The sequence below is a fragment of the Drosophila rhopaloa genome, unplaced genomic scaffold (genome assembly GCF_018152115.1).
Source record: "Drosophila rhopaloa isolate 14029-0021.01 unplaced genomic scaffold, ASM1815211v1 contig_190, whole genome shotgun sequence".
In the NCBI taxonomy this organism is placed as follows: Eukaryota; Metazoa; Arthropoda; class Insecta; order Diptera; family Drosophilidae; genus Drosophila; species Drosophila rhopaloa.
The window spans coordinates 1,444,469-1,461,132 of record NW_025335073.1 but is presented as its reverse complement, the minus strand read 5'-3'; the positions used below and the strand labels follow the sequence as shown (position 1 = coordinate 1,461,132).

At 41.2% G+C, this 16,664-nt stretch overlaps 1 protein-coding gene across 1 annotated transcript in view; it reads right to left on the bottom strand.

Annotated features, from left to right (window-relative positions):
• The window catches only part of LOC108043618 (eukaryotic translation initiation factor 4B), a 38,824-nt gene extending 34,436 nt beyond the window's left edge, over positions 1 to 4,388 (bottom strand). Inside the window, exons 1-2 of the mRNA XM_044459283.1 lie at positions 4,278 to 4,388; positions 2,646 to 3,794 (exon numbers count right to left, since the gene is read on the bottom strand). Coding sequence (XP_044315218.1) covers positions 2,646 to 3,794; positions 4,278 to 4,290 — 1,162 coding nt within the window. The 5' untranslated portion in view covers positions 4,291 to 4,388. The remainder of the gene's footprint in view (positions 1 to 2,645; positions 3,795 to 4,277) is intronic.
• Positions 4,389 to 16,664: the final 12,276 nt, after the last annotated feature.

Genomic DNA, 16,664 nt, shown 5'->3' with positions numbered 1-16,664 from the left:
GACGGAAGCTAACTTCGGCAAGCCGAAGTTTTAATACCCTTGCAGACTTTGCCGAAATTGCTAAAACTGAAAAACTAGCGAAAGGAATAATATATTCATAAATAATCTGGATTTGCATCGTTTGATTTCAATTGCTTTTATACTGCAAAAATGTCATATAAAAATAGAAAAAAAGGGATACTTTCGCCGCCTTTAACAATTTTTCCTACGGAAGCTATAAGATATAGACGTCCGAACGGCAAGCGCTTTTACCCTAATCAAGATATGCGTAAATAAATAAGAATTGGGAAAATATATGTCATAGCTTACACACTGCGCAAAAAATCTGAAAATCATCAAATTTGTACCGATTTCACCCTATTGTTCCTATGGGAGCTATAGGATATAGACGTCCGATTGTCACACGCTTTTACCCTAATCAAGGTATGCATAAAAAAACAAGAGAGAACGCTATAATCGGGTGGCCCGACTATCAGATACCCGTTACTCAGGTAAAGGGAGTGCGAGGGAGATGGAGATAGAAACTTTGATCACGCATAACTTTCTTCTACATTTCGATAGGTATTTTTAACACAATAAAACTGCATTTTTACTTTTCCGAAATATTTAAATTTTAAATTCGTATATAAGCGATTGTGGGCGTTAAAGGGGGCGTGGCACCTTTTTGAAACAAACTTGCGCTGCGTTGGAACTCCTAGAATCTGCATGCAAAATGCCAATCCTCTAGCTTTTATAATTTCCGAGATCTCAGCGTTCATACGGACAGACAGACAGACGGACAGACAGACATGGCTAGATCGACTCGGCTAGTGATCCTGAACAAGAATATATATACTTTATCGGGTCGGAAACGCTTCCTTCTACCTGTTACATACTTTTGCACGAATACAATATACCCTTTTACTCTACGAGTAACGGGTATAAGATTTGAAAAGATTTATGTTAATAGCTTTTACACTGCGCGAAATATCTTACATTCTTGCAAGTTATATCCGATTGTTCCTTTGGGAGCTATAGGATATAGACATCAAATCGGGGCGGTTTTCAAACTTGATCTGCGTACACATGTTTTAGGACGACTGTGAAAGTTTCAGATCGCTAGCTTTTAAACTGAGCTCGCAAACGGTATTGAAACAGAGGGACAGACGGACGGACGGACAGACGGACATGGCTATATCGAATCCTCTATTGATCCTGATCATGAATATATATACTTTATGGGGTCGGAAACGTCTCCTTCACTGCGTTACAAACTTCTGACCAAAATTATAATACCCTCTGCAAGGGTATACAAAATATTTTATTTTCCTGAATTACGCTTTTAGTTTTGTCAAAATTAGTAGTATAGGCATAGAAATCGAAAAGTAGTCGTTTTGTAATAACTGCAAAGGAATATAAACTTCGGCTTGCCGAAGCTTGCTTCCTTTCTTGTTCTTACTTTACTTATGTTTATAATTTGGCTTTTTAAACCCATTTTCCAATAGTCTTTTTATACCCTTGCAGAGGGTATTATAATTTTGGTCAAAAGTTTGTATCGCAGTGAAGGACACGTTTTCGACCCCATGAAGTATATATATTCTTGATCAGGATCAATAGGGGAGTCGATATAGCCAGGTCCGTCTGTTTCAATACCGTTTGCGAGCTCAGTTTAAAAGCTAGTGATCTAAATTTTCCAGTCGTCCTAAAACATGTGTACGCAGATCAAGTTTGACCGTCCTTTCGGACGTCTATATCCTATAGCTCCCGTAGGAACAATCAGAAATACCTTGCAAGAATTTAAGATATTTCGCGCAGTGTAAAAGCTATTGACATGAATCTTCCCAAATCGTATTTTTTTATGCATACCTTGATCGGGGTAAAAGCGCGTGCCGATCGGACGTCTATATCCTAAAGCTCCCATAGGAACAATAGGGTGAAATTATTTAAAATTTAATGTTTTTAGAATTTTTCACGCAGAATATAAGCTATTGACATGAATCTTTCCAAATCGGGTATAGAATTTAAATTTTTTTTCTTGCATTTTTTTTTTAGAGAATATTGTGTTAAAATTTTGATCCGAGTAAAACTTCCGAACTTGTGGGCAGTTGAACGTAGGTATGTAAGCGCGTTTTATATTCAATTTTTGGGTGGACCAAACTTTAAAACGCTCTCCTGAAAAGTTGCCATATCAAAGTCGGTGGACACGATCCTGCAAAAAATATCGAACGGATCGTTTCGAGATTTTGCACAGTATTTCTCTACCACATTCCTAAGGTAACGCTGTCGAGTTTTTTTTTTAATTTATTATTTTTAGAGCAACAAATAACTCGACGTTTTTGAGCGAAAATCGGGGTTTTTGACTTTCAAGTGCCTTAAAAAATCGTAAAAAAAAAATATAAAGAAATAAAAACTTGACAGCGTTACCTGAGGAATCTTGTCCTTTAACTAATGCAATTTGATTTTTTCAATTCAGATAATTCTGTGACCAGTTACCGTGTACACTGCAAAACGTGATTTCTTCTTTGGATAAAAAAATTCACACATGTTGTTTAAGTGTCATCGGTCATTAAATAAAAATTCTTTAAAAATGACCCCCTTAACTTTCAACTAGAACAATTACTCTCTACTTCCCATACGGATTAATTATAAATAAAGATGGTAATTACCTTGACACATATTAATTTTTTCGTCCTCCCTATTGTCTTGATTCCGACGCCAGCTCACTGTTGCATTTATACTTTCGTTATCATTTTTATCCATTTGGACTTCGGAAAGCTTGTCACTCAAAAAATCGTCTTCTTTGCGAGTCTGATCTTGTTTTCGAGCCAGAGCTAACCGTTCCTCTATCTCCAATTCCCTAGCTGCTGTATCTACCGGTTTTGCGGAGCCGAACACATTTACCGACAATGATCCACTTTGTTTAGCTGAATTTGTTTCAACGACGTCAGTTTTTTCGAAATCCAATTTATTCATATCTGGTAATGGTAGAGTTCGTGGTTTTAAATTTAACTTTGGTCTTTCTTCAAATTTGGATGTATCATCCCGTGAATATCGTTCTGGAATTCTGCCACGACCGTCGCGATATTTTTCAGATACTTGGTCCACATCTCTTCGAGTCGGCGAAGAATCTATAGATTGCGGTCTAGCGCTTGTTCGCCAGGATCCAGGGGTGTTAGTTTCTTCTCTTTCTGGTAAAGGTTTTCTTTCTCTATTAAAACTTCTGTCAAAATTGGAAGAATATCCAAAACTACTGCCATTATTTTGACTATCTCGCCTCCAATTGCCAGAGTCTCTATTATCTCCACTATTACCAAAGCCATCGAACCGGCGGTTTTTTTGTCGGTTTTGCTGATCGTTTTCATTGGATAGCTCAATTCTAATGCGACGACCTTTAATAGATGGATCTGGCAAACTAAGTACATGAATTAAATCATCTCGATTTTCTAACTCAACATAGCCAAAGCCTCTTGAACGTCCGTTTTCGCCATCTTCCCGAGGTAGCCTCAGAGAAATTAAATTAATACCTCCGAAAAACTCGTAAAGATCATCTTCATTGGCATCAAATGGCAAGTTATTGATATACGCAATAAACGGAGCTTTATGAGGAATAGAATTATCATCAAATATCCGATTCGCCCGGGGAGCTGTTGGAAGCTGATAAACTAAAGGCAATGAACTACTACCGTCATCACTGTCTTCGCCGTCTAAGTTTCGTATTTTTTTAGAGACTTGTGTAGTTCCGACTGGTGTATCAGCATCTGATAGGAACGATTGCAAAGATATAACGGTTCCTTTATTCTTTTTACCCTTTTTTCCTAAAAAAAAAATAATTTATTTAAATTTTTAAGTGGATATGTTTAAAGTAAAGTCTAAAAAAAATTAACGAACATTTTATATGGTTTAAGAGGAAAGCTAAATTACAATTCGCTTCTTATGTACAATTTAAAATAGGAATGTGAATTAGTAGACAACCAAAACATTCGTTAATAGTTAATAATTAGCTTTTCTAAATATGTAACTTCGTTTTGTGATTATTATAACATTGATTTAAAATTAATTTTCTTAAGCAAAGTAGCAACCAAATCCAAATATGTACATATGTTGGTATTCATGAAAAAAAATATAAGCACCCATCTTAGGCACATATGTACACATGTACGCTTACATTACGTGTCAAATATAAAACCATGTGGAGCGCCAAAATTTTATTTTCAATTGGCACACCCATGATATTTTTCTTACAGCTATACAGAAAACAAAATAAAATAATATTCAATATAATTAAATTTATTTCCAACCTGCAGAAGCCATTTCAACAAATATTTCCAAACAAACTTAAATTTCGACAATTTTACGAATGCACATACATAGAGGTCAATTTCCTTATATCGTTATCGAGATGTTCTTCCTCTTGGATGATTTAACTCAAACGATATTCAAATATCTTAACGCCACTTTTTATACCAGACTTGCACTGTTAGTACATCAATGAATTAAAGAACATGTTTTCGAGGTATGTTTGGCTGACATCATATATCAAGAAAGATCTATATATATTACATTGTTTTTAGATTTCTTTAGAATTATTTATTAGACTTATTATAATTATTCATATTTATTAACGTGGCTTAATGAAGGACCATGGACATACAAAATAATCTCATGAAGGTGTAAGGCTCCACACTTCGTCGCGATATTGTGTTATGAGTTAAGCCTAGTATTCAGATCGACGAAAATCGTACGCCAGTCATGAGAGAGAGCGAGAGGCAAACAGCTGGCGTTCACTTTTCGTCGGGCCTTTTTTTCACGTCGGTCCACAGATTGACGAAAAAAATACCAGAAAAATCCATAGCATTGCCACTCTGCAGATATGAACTTTGGGTGAACCCTAGCGAAAAGAATAAAAAATTTAATCTTTTGGCGTTAAACTGTATTTTTTTTTTAATTTCAATGTACAGCGGCAGACTGGTGTTGCCAAGGTAGTTTATAATATCTTTTAAAGGCTCTTTCCCGCAAATACGATAAATGAATTCTAACTGCTTGTCAACAAACCCAGCTGATTGACAGTACGACCGTAGCACGCTTAAATCTGATGAACTCTCAAAATTTTGGTCACACTGAAAATATTAAAGTTTTTACGCTAGCGTAATCGTTTGTCGATCTGGATACTAGGCTTTAAGACCCAAGCTCAGTTATTTGAACAGGCTTAGCATGGGATATGATTATCATTGTATGTAATTTGTTTATATTGGTTGGTAAAAACAATAACACAACCAACCTAACTATTTTGTGCGTACCTTTAAATGACGTGCAAGATATGGCTGACGGGAAACAGTAATTCTTTATCCATCGAAGAAAAATCAAAACAGAGAACAGCTGATTGCAACTTAAGTTATGTTGTCAGTTCAATGTACAACAGCTGACAGTTCAGCAAACAGCTGACGAACACTTTTCGTTTAAATTGTTCGTTTTTAATTTATTTGTATAGCGGCAGACTTGTCTTGCCAAGGTAGTTGAGAATATCTTTAAAATTCTCTTTCCCGCAAATACGATATTTGAATTTGACCTGCTTGACAACAAGCCCAGCTGTTTGACAGTACGACCGTAGCGCGATATATTCTAATGAACTCTCAAAAATTCAGTCACACTGGAAAGATTAAAGTTTTTCTGCTGGCGAAGTCGCTTTTCGATCTGAGTACTAGACTTATGTAATAAAATTGTGTTTAACGCTAGTACTCAGATCGACGAAAACTGAACGCCAGTCACGAGAGAGAGCGAGAGGCAAACAGCTGGCGTTCACTTTTCGTCAACTTTTTTTTTCACCTCGGTCCTGAGATCGACGAAAAAATACCAGAAAATTGCATAGCGCTGCCAGTCTGCGGAAATGAACTTTAGTTTACACGTGTGGACAAAATAACATTAATACCATCTGGGGTGCCTCTTGTCAGAGCAAAATCTTTCTTAGGTCAAAAATGTACGAAAAAACACAATAAAAGAGCAGCTATGAACTTTAAATTAGCAAATAATTATCAGTAAATTAAAAAACAACTGTTAAATTTAAATGGTATTGTTTTTTTTTAATTTCTTTGTACAGCGGCAGACTTGTATTGCCAACAGAGCTCGCAAATAACTGTCGACCGTTTCTTGTTGTCTGCAAATAAGTTTTTTTTCCTGACTCTTTACGAAAAGACTCAAAGAGCAACCGATTTATGGGTTCTTCAATGAGCTCGCTCGCGCTCAGAGCGAAACCGGTTTTTTTCTATTATGTTTGGTTCTGGTTGTTCCAAGACCGTTTTGTCGTATTCAGTTAAGCAAAAGGTCTATTGCGTTTTTTTCGTTAAGCGTCTCAAGATCTCAACAGAAAACATAAATGAATACAGCAAGAGTCTCTTGCTCAGAGCGAGAGCGAGAGAGTATGAACTTTTTCGGTTGTGATCGCAACGAGAGCGAAAGAAGAAAAATGGTCAACAGTTATGTGCGAGCTATGATTGCCAAGGTGGTTTATAAAATCTTTTAAAGGCTCTTTTCCGCAAATACGATATTTGAATTTTAATTGCTTGTCAACAAACCCAGCTGATTGACAGTACGACCGTAGCACGCTTAAATCTGACGAACTCTCGAAACCTTGGTCACACTGGAGAGATTAAAGTTTTTACGCTAGCGTACTCGTTTGTCGATCTGAGTACTAGGCTTTACTTACTGTGCTTTGCACCAAAAAGTATATTCACACTTTCGCGAGTTTCCTATCGATATCGAAGTTACAACAACTACAAAAAATGACTGCTTACACTAAGCAAACTCAAGTTTATGTATTGTTCTTTAAGCCTAGTACTCAGATCGACAAAAACTGGCTGCCAGTCATGAGAGAGAGCGAGAGGCAAACAGTTGGCGTTCACTTTTCGTCAACGTTTTTTTTTCACCTCGGTCCTCAGATCGACGAAAAAATAACAGAAAATTGCATAGCGTTGCCAGTCTGCGGAAATGAACTTTGGGTGAACCCTAGCGAAAAGATTAAAAAATTTAATCTTTTGGCGTGCGCTTCTCACTGAACATTATAAGAAATAGAGGGAAAAACTCAAAAAACTCGCAAAAGTCGATTGCAGGAGTTTACATGTGAGGACAAAATAACATTAATACTATCTAGGGTGCCTCTTGTCAGAGCAAAATTTTTTTAGGACAAGAATGTACGAAAAAACACAATAATAGTGCAGCTATGAACTTTAAATTAGCAAATAATGATCAGTAAATTAAAAAAAAACAACTGTTAAATTTTAACTGTATTGTTTTTGAAATGGTTGCTTTCAGCGAATAATGTTATAAATAACTTAAATTTTTCTTCTCAAGGCCCTTGTGCATCATTGAAATATTGCAGTGTAATACCCTCTTCCCATAGAGTCCATCCGTTCGAAACGGTTGGGATTTTTGACAAATTTGTAACTCCGATTCCCACAGAGTACATCCACCATTCATTCATTCTAGCCTGTTGCATTTGGCACAACAGACTGCAAGTGACCTACGCGAATAAGCAAATCGGACTAATATGTCTATTGCTATTGCTTAATATTGTCTAAGTGGGAACAAATCAAGTTCATTAAATATAAATATTTTTGTTTTTTGTTTTATTTTAATTTCATAGTGCATTTTATTATTATTGTCAAGGATGGCAGACAGCCAAGCTCAATTCAATGACATGATCTCGGTCTGCGCTCGCTGCTCCTCCAGCCTTTCATTATAATTATTATAATTTCATAGTTCATTTTATTATTAATGTCAAGGATGGCCGACAGCCAAACTCAATTCAATGTCATGATCGCAGTCTGCGCTCGCTGCTCCTCCAGCCTTTCTCGAGGCAGAGGGCCCAGGCAGAGGGCGCAGAGCTGCCTGATCGTTGACCTCCGCTGCAGAGGCTTCCAGATCAGCCAGGTCCACATCAAAGAACTTCACAAAGTATTCTTTAGTACCTGTAATTGTAAACCACAAATATAAGTCTGGGGGCATATTCTCATTCTCCAAGGTGTTCTTCTCCATGTTGTGAGTACGGTATACGCCTAACAAAAAGTGGAGCCACTCTTAATGCTGCCACACGGATGGAGCAGTAATTAATTAATTAATACAAGTATAAACAGCATTTATTGATTTGGCGCCTTCAATTTTCAAAAGTTTCCCGTCATATTATTCACTGTCAAGATGAATAACAAAGAGTTGCAAAGAAAAAACATCGCCCATCTATCGCAAAAAAAAGGCCGTCAAACTTAAATGGGGAACTAACCTGGAATTTTCGGAACGGCAAAACCTTATAGACCATCCGTTCAAAGGATGGTGGATGGATCTCTGTGGGAAAAGCCTAGTACTCAGATCGAAAAACGAGTATGCTAGCGTAAAAACTTTAATCTTTCCAGTGTGACCAAAATTTCGAGAGTTCAGCGTGCTACGGTCGTACTGTCAATCAGCTGGGTTTGTTGACAACCAGTTAAAAATCAAATATCGTATTCGCGAGAAAGAGCCTTTAAAAAGATATTATTAAATACCTTGGCAAGACAAGTCTGCCGCTGTACAAAGAAATTAAAAAACAATACAATTTAAATTTAACAGTTTATGTTTTTAATTTACTGGTCATTATTTGCTAATTTAAAGTTCATAGCTGCACTTTTATTGTGTTTTTTCGTACATTCTTGACCTTAAAATCATTTTGCTCTGACAAGAGGCAACCCAGATAGTATTAATGTTATTTTGTCCTCACATGTAAACTCCTGCAATCGACTTTTGCGAGTTTTTTGAGTTCTTCCCTCTATTTCTTATAATGTTCAGTGAGAAGCGCACGCCAAAAGATTAAGTTTTTTAATCTTTTCGCTAGGGTTCACCCAAAGTTCATTTCCGCAGACTGGCAACGCTATGCAATTTTCTGTTATTTTTTCGTCGATCTGAGGACCGAGGTGAAAAAAAAGTTGACGAAAAGTGAACGCCAGCTGTTTGCCTCTCGCTCTCTCTCATGGCGGACAGTTTTTTCGATCTGAGTACTAACACTAACCATACAACATATAGACTGGTCATTTCATACAACGAATTTGGTCACAAAATTTTTCAATCGGGAGGCCCCAGTGCTAGAATCAGCAGGCCCCGGACACTTCGTGTGCCTTCGGGTTTTTTTCGCTCTCGTTCTAATTCTTATTTTGACGCTCGCGCTCGAGTTCGGTCGTTCAGTCGCAGAGACGCGCATTTTAAAGAAGGTTGGCCTGCGCTTGAATTGGGCTTTGTATGTATGCGTGTTCATGCATTCTCATACAGGGGTGCATGTGTGCGATCATTTCATTTCGATGCAGCAAGAATATTTTGTCTTTTGCTACTTGGTACCCTAAGAATATGGGCGTATTCACTATTGGGTTAATGATAAAAATAAGAATATTATATGTTACAGTATATTTTTTAATATTTAAGCATATATTTCATCTTAGTTTACAAATTCATATCAGTGGTAGCAGAAGAATGTTTTGCATATATGTATGTATTCCAAATAATATAAATCAATCTAATGAGATAGGAACAGGGCACATCGCAGTCGGTGTCTGCGCTTAGTGGTTCAGAAAACTTCAAACCAAATCAGCTTTGGTTGTTGTTCTGCGAGCGGATGGTGCCTGCATACCCTACAAACGTAGTGAATGAACATACTTACAAAACAATGCTAAGCTTTTAAGCGTGCATAATTTAGAACAGAAGATACAGACCTTTGAAGTTAGAGTATTGAACTCGTGTTACAGTTTTGTTCGTCAGTGTACGAAAGTGTGATATTAGCTAATTTCAATGTGTCAGCAGATTGTTGACGGTTTATCTTGACAGCAAGTGTCGTCATATTTAATTCTTTTTTTAATCTTGTAAGCGGAGCTCTAATATCTAAGGCATTATTTGCAGGATGATCCAATTAGTCCGAGATAGTGGATTAACGAACCTAACCGCAATAATCGATCCTCTGGCTGCAATTGTTTTACAGAATAGCACTGTTCAAAGCTATGATTTTAAAATTAAGATATTCTTTAAATCATAGTGGATTAACGAACCTAGCCGCAATAAACACTCCTTTGGCAGCTATAGTTTTACAGAATAGGACTATTCAAAGCTATGATTTCAAAGCTATGACAATCCTTAAATTATTATTTTATTGCATTTCAAATAATAATAACAAGGAAATTTATGTATTTAACAGTTTAGTATAGATTACAAATAAAAGTACGATTTTAATCGTGGCTCGGTGTAACAATCTGTTGAAACTCAAATGTACTCTGTGGGAGTTGGATATATTGGGAGCTTATTATATTTTATCTGAGCAACCTCGAGTTTTATGTCTAGTACTCAGAACGACAAACTTTAATCTTTCCAGTGTGACCAAAATTTCGAGAGTTTTTCCGAACTGAGCGTACTACGGCCTTACTGACAATCAGCTGGGTTTTTTGACAAGCAGTTCAAATTCAAATATCGTATTTGCGGGAAAGAGCCTTTAAAAGATATTAATTTAATTTAAAAAAAAATAAAAAAACAATACAATTTAAATTTTACAGTTGTTTTTTTTAATTTACTGATAATTACTTGCTAATGTAAAGTTCATAGCTGCACTTTTCTTGTGTTTTTTCGTACATTTTTGACCTAAGAAACATTTTGCCCAGACAAGAGGCACCCCAGATAATATTAATGTTATTTTGTCCTTACATGTTAACTCCTGCAATCGACGTTTGCCGGTTTTTTGATTTTTTCCCTCCATTTGTTTAAATGTACAGTGAGAAGCGGACGCCAAAAGATTAAATTTTTTAATCTCTGCGCTCGGGTTCATAAAAAATTTATTTTAAGTGATTGGCAATGCGAAGTAATTTTCTGGTATTTGAATAGTGCTATTCTGTAAAACAATTGCTGCCAAAGAAGTGTTTATTGCGGTTAGGTTCGTTAATCCACTATGGTTTAAAGAATATCTTAACTTTAAAACCATAGCTTTGAACAGTGCTATTCTGTAAAACAATTGCTGCCAGAGGAGTGTGCAGTTAGGTTCGTTAATCCACTATCTCGGACTAATTGGATCATCCTGCAAATAATGCCTTAGATATTAGGGCTCCGCTTACAAGAGTAAATAAAGAATTAAATATGACTACTATCTGCTGACACATTGAAATTAGCTAATATCACACTTTCGAACTGTTTAATTTAAATTGTTTTTTAATTTCTTTTCGTAGAGGCAGACTTGTCTTGCCAAAGTAGTTGATAATATCGTTTATGCCGTCTTTCCACAGAGATCCATCCACCATCAGTTGAACAAATGGTCCATAAGGTTTTGCCGCTTTGAAAACTCCCAGTTCCCCAGCCAAATTTGACGGACTTTTTTTTGCGATAGTTAGGCGATGTTTTTTCGGTGCAACTCTGCGTTCTTCTTTTTGACAGCGAAAATTGAAACATTCATTACGAAATCGTAAACCATAATGACGGGGAACTTTTGAAAATGGAAGGCGCCAAATCAATAAATGCTGTTTATACTTCTAAAAATTATTTAATAACTTCTCCATCCGTGGAGCTGAACACCTTGGAGAACGAGAGTATGTGCCCAGACTTATTGTGGCTTACAAATAACTAATAAACTATATTTATTGCAGATACTAGGGAATATTTTGTGAAGTTCTTAGATGTGGACCTTGCTGATCTGAAAGCCTCTGCAGCGGAAGTCAACGCTCAGGTAGCTCTGCGCCCTCTGCAAAGCGCGCAAAGGTGAACCAAAAGGCGGAGCCTGTGGAGATAGCTCTCGAGAAAGGCTGGAGGAGCAGCGAGCGCAGGCTGCGATCATGACATTGAATTGAGTTTGGCTGTCTGCCATCCTTGACATTAATAATAAAATGAACTATGAAAGTATAATAATTATAATGAAAGGCTGGAGGAGTAGCGAGCGCAGACCGAGATCATGTCATTGAATTGAGCTTGGCTGTCTGCCATCCTTGACATTAACAATAAAATGAACTATGAAATTATAACAAAACAAAAAACAAAAATATTTATATTTAATGAACTTGATTTGTTCCCACTTAGACAATATTAAGCAATAGCTGTTCTAATTTTTTCTGCAGGCTGGCAAAAAAGTCTGCAGACATATTAGTCCGATTTGGTTGTCGCGTAGGTTACTTACAGTCTGCCCACGGGAGAAGACAAGAAACCGAGGTCGATTCCATCTATCCGTTTGGGCAGGTCCCAATCCGCGTCTCCGCGGCCGTCTCAATTAACACCAAAGGCTGCCATTGCCATTCCAAGGGCAAAAAGCGACGAGTCCGACGAGACTATCTCCGGTCCCCCGTCAAGGCTTTCTCGGTCGGTGTCCAAGATGGCACAAACTGCGATAGACATCGCCCTCAAAAAGTTTATTGCCACAACAGACCAAGTTAGCCAATTTCAAGCGGATATTCATACTCCGAGCGCCGCTGAACCAGAACGACTTTCCCCTGGCATGTGCCAAGTCCATCGGGACCAAATCCGGGCCTTGTGGGAACGACCAACGAAGGGTTTATCTCTGCGTGGCGAAGCCTCACGGACCGCTTCGAAAATCGGCGGTTATTAGTCAATAGCCAGTTGAAAATCCTCTTCAACATTCAGGCAGTACCCCCAGAGTCCGGAGCCGCTCTGAAAGAGCTGCAAGGCACAATCCAAAGTTGCCTGATAGCCTTAGAGATGTCCTCTATTCAATTCGAGACTTGGGATTGTCTCCTGGTGTACATGGTTTCTTTAAAGCTTCCCAAAATCACGCTTTCGATGTGGGAGCAATCCATTCACAACAAGGCTGAGATTCCAACAAGGAATGAGTTAGACTCGTTCTTGACAGAGCGTCATCGCACTCTGGAGGCTATCGATGACATCAGGCCTAGCAGTTGGGGTCAGTTTCCGCCAATGTCGATACCTGCGAGCGCCCCAGCGCGTAGGCATAATTTCTACCAGGCCAGAGTGACTCCAGCCCCAAGAGGGTGCGATCTCTGCTCCAGAGAGAATCATCCTGTTCGCTTATGACCGCGCTTCCTTGAGATGGGTGTAAATGGTCGCTCCGACTACATTAAGAAAAAGCAGCTTTGCCTGAACTGTTTTGCACGGGGGCACCTGCAACGGGATTGCACTAGCGCCCATAGCTGCTTCACGTGCCACAGCCGTCATCACACCCTCCTGCACCGCGGTAATCCATTCGCGGCCGCTCTAAGTCCGTCTGCGCCATCCAGGTCTCGACCCGCGCCTACTACAAGAGGCACGAGCGCCACAGAGGATCACTCTGATGTGCAAGTGTGCTTCGCTTCCGGCTCAAGAGCTGTCCTACTGGGCACAGCCCTCATTACCATTTGCCATTATTTAGGGTGCAATTTCCAGGCGCGAGCCCTGATCGACTCTGGTTCCGAGGCAACCTTTATTACGGAGAGACTTTTCAACCTCGTCAAACTTCCATTCAAGACTATCCAGGCCCAAATCTCTGGTCTTAATCAAACCGTTGCCGCTCAGTCCTCGAAACTTTGTCATTTTTCTATTCGATCCCCTTCCAGACCCGGGCTGCATTTAGAAACTTCAGCTTACGTTCTTCCGCAGCTGGCCGGGAATCTGCCTTCGTATCCAGTCCCTCGAGATCTTCTTAAGGGAATTCCTGATATCCCCCTTGCGGATCCCAAGTTCTTCGAGAGCTCCCAAATCGATGTCTTGCTAGGAGCCGGCATTCTTCCGTCTATTCTCGTCGGCAACGCCAGGGCTAACATTTGCGGTTCACTTCTCGGCCAGGAAACCATTTTTGGATGGGTGTAGACAGGCCCTATATCTCCAGCGGCCCCCCGCAATGTGTCCGCCTTCTCCACTGGAGTTACCTGCGGACTCGACGACTCGTTGGATAATCTCCTTACCAAATTCTGGGAGGTGGAGGAAGTGCCCACACAGATAGTCCCCGAGTCTGATTCCGTCTGTGAACACAATTTTGTCTAGACTACAAGAAGGGACAATCGCGGCAAATACGTTGTGATGCTCCCCTTGCGCGATCCCGAGCATAGTGGTTCCGAGCTCGCATCCTCACGATCCTTTGCTCTGGCTCATTTTCTGCGTAACGAACAGCGCCTAACCAACCACTAAAGTGCGGGTGGTTTTCAACGCCTCTAGCCCTTCCGCAAACGGGACCAGTCTGAATGACATACTTTACGCGGGCCCGGTCTTACAATCCGACCTCACGATTCAAATCCTGAAGTGGCGATACTTTAGGTTCGTTTTCAACGCCGAAAGGGGCAGACTCCAAAACCGAAGCGCAAGCGGCTATCCGCGAGCTGGATTCAGCAGGATTCCCCCTTAGAAAATGGACATCCAATAGCAAGGCGATTTTGGCCAACATCCAGAGTGACCATCTCCTTCGCGCGGACTTCCTTGAAATCGACGCAGAGAGCACGGCTAAAACACTCGGAGTGCGGTGGAAGGCGACGTCTGGCGAGTTTTTCTTCATTCCGCCCAAATTGACCTTGGGTTCAACATTCACAAAGCGTGAAGTCCTATCCCAATTCGCCAAACTATTTGATCCAGCGGGCTGGCTCGCCCCCTTCATAGTCTGGGCAAAGATGTTCATGCAGGACATTTGGCTCCAAAATCTATGATGGGACGATGCCCTCCCTCGAGATTTTTGCCAAAGATGGGTTGACTTCCTGGAAAATTACTCCGCTCTCGATCAGATCCACATTCCCCGATGGGTCGCTTTCCGACCACATTTGAAAATTGAGCATCATGGGTTCTGCGACGCCTCGCAGAAGGTGTACGGCGCAGCATCTACGTCCGAGTTGAGGCTGGGTCCGCGGTAATGGTGAACTTGATCACGGCAAAGACGCGGATGGCCAACGCCGTTCTTCCGAAGATGCCCGGGCAGGCGTCCGCCCTGCACTGTTGGACGGACTCTACGATTGTTCTCGCCTGGTTGCATAAGCCAGCGTGCCACTGGACAACGTTCGTGGCAAATCGTGTGACCAAGATCACACAGCTCACCGAGGTGGAGAAATGGGCACACGTCCGCTCCGAGCATAACCCGGCAGATCTCGCTAGCCGGGGGGTGGCGCTTCAAGACCTTGCGGACAGCCAGCTGCGGTGGCATCGTCCTGCCTGGCTGCAGTGTCCTCGCTGCGAGTGGCTATGAACCCCCTGTGACTGAACTCGAGAAGCGAGCAGTCAAAGTCCATGTTGCGAAGGACCCCCCTGAAGACATTCTTGAGCGTTTTTCCACACTCGACAAGGCGTTGCGAGTCCTCGCTTACGCTCATCAGTTCATCCAGCGCTCGCGAAAACTCATGTCTCCGTTTGAGGATCCGTTGGCAGCTCCTGAAATTGCGTCGGCCGAGCGTCTCCTGATTTCCGTCACGCAACGCAGGCACTTTGCCCTTGAGATTGGCTGCATAAGCCAAAAACGGTCAGTGCCAGCATCCAGCCTTGTCCAAAACCTGAACCCGTTCATTGATTTCCAAGGGCTCATGAGAGCATGCGGCCGAGTCACGGCCTCCGAACTTCTCCAGTATGATGAACGGCATCCTGTCATCCTTCCATACGACTGCCATCTGTCTCGACTCCTCGTCCATTTTACGCATCGCATAACGCTGCACGGTGGCAATCAGCTGATGATCCGTCTGATCCGTTCCAAGTTCTGGATCCCGAGGGTGAGGAATTTGGTCAAGTTCGTCATATATTCATGCAGGGTCTACATCATCCACAAAAAGGGGTTGCAAACGCAACTGATGGGAGACTTACCCAAAGAACGAACGTCCTTCTCGCGCCCTTTCACATATACCGGTGTGGACTATGCCGGTACCTTCGACATCAAAAACTACTTACTGTCTCATTACGAAAGGGTATGTGCTGGTGTTCGTGTGCTTCGCCAGTAAGGCCATCCATCCTTCGCAGTCGGACAATGGGAAGACCTTTGTGGGTGCGGCTGCCCTACTCTCCCACGAGTTTCACCAAGCTCTCAAAGAAGCTGTGACAGGTGCTATAGTCACCAGCAGCTGCTCTGGCAATTCATTCCTCCGGGACCACCCCACATGGGAGGCTTGTGGGAAGCAGGTGTTAAGAGCTTCAAGACCCTGTTTTACAAGTCTACGGCGACGCGAAAATATACGTTCGAAGAGCTGTCCACGCTTCTAGCTAGGATCGAAGCATGCCTGAATTCGCGTCCGCTCGCGCCGATGTCCGAAGACCCCATTGACCTGTTGGTACTTACGCCTGGGCACTTTCTTGTTGGAGGGCCCTTCCTCGCCATGGTCGAACCCGAGATAAAGGAAGCCGAGATAAAGGGACACCACATCTAATCTAAACCGCTGGCAACACCTGAAGGCTCTTCATCAACAATTTCGTCTGCCATGGAAGGAGGAGTACCTCAAGGAACTCCATAAGCGGAATAAGTGGCGAACCGCTACAAGAAATCTCCGTGCCGGGGACATGGTGGTAGTCACGAAGTCAACCTTCCGTCCAATGAGTGGCGATTAGGAGGAATCGACGCGGTGTTTCCAGGATCCGTTGGCCATGTTCGTGTGGTCGACATCCGCACTGCACGGGGACTCATTAAGCGTCCCATAGCGAAGGTCGTCCTTCTTCCAATGGAAAAGTCCGCCTACCCGCAATAACCAGTGGACTCTTCACTCCGGTGTTCCAATTCATCACTCCGATTCGTAGCGTCAATTAAT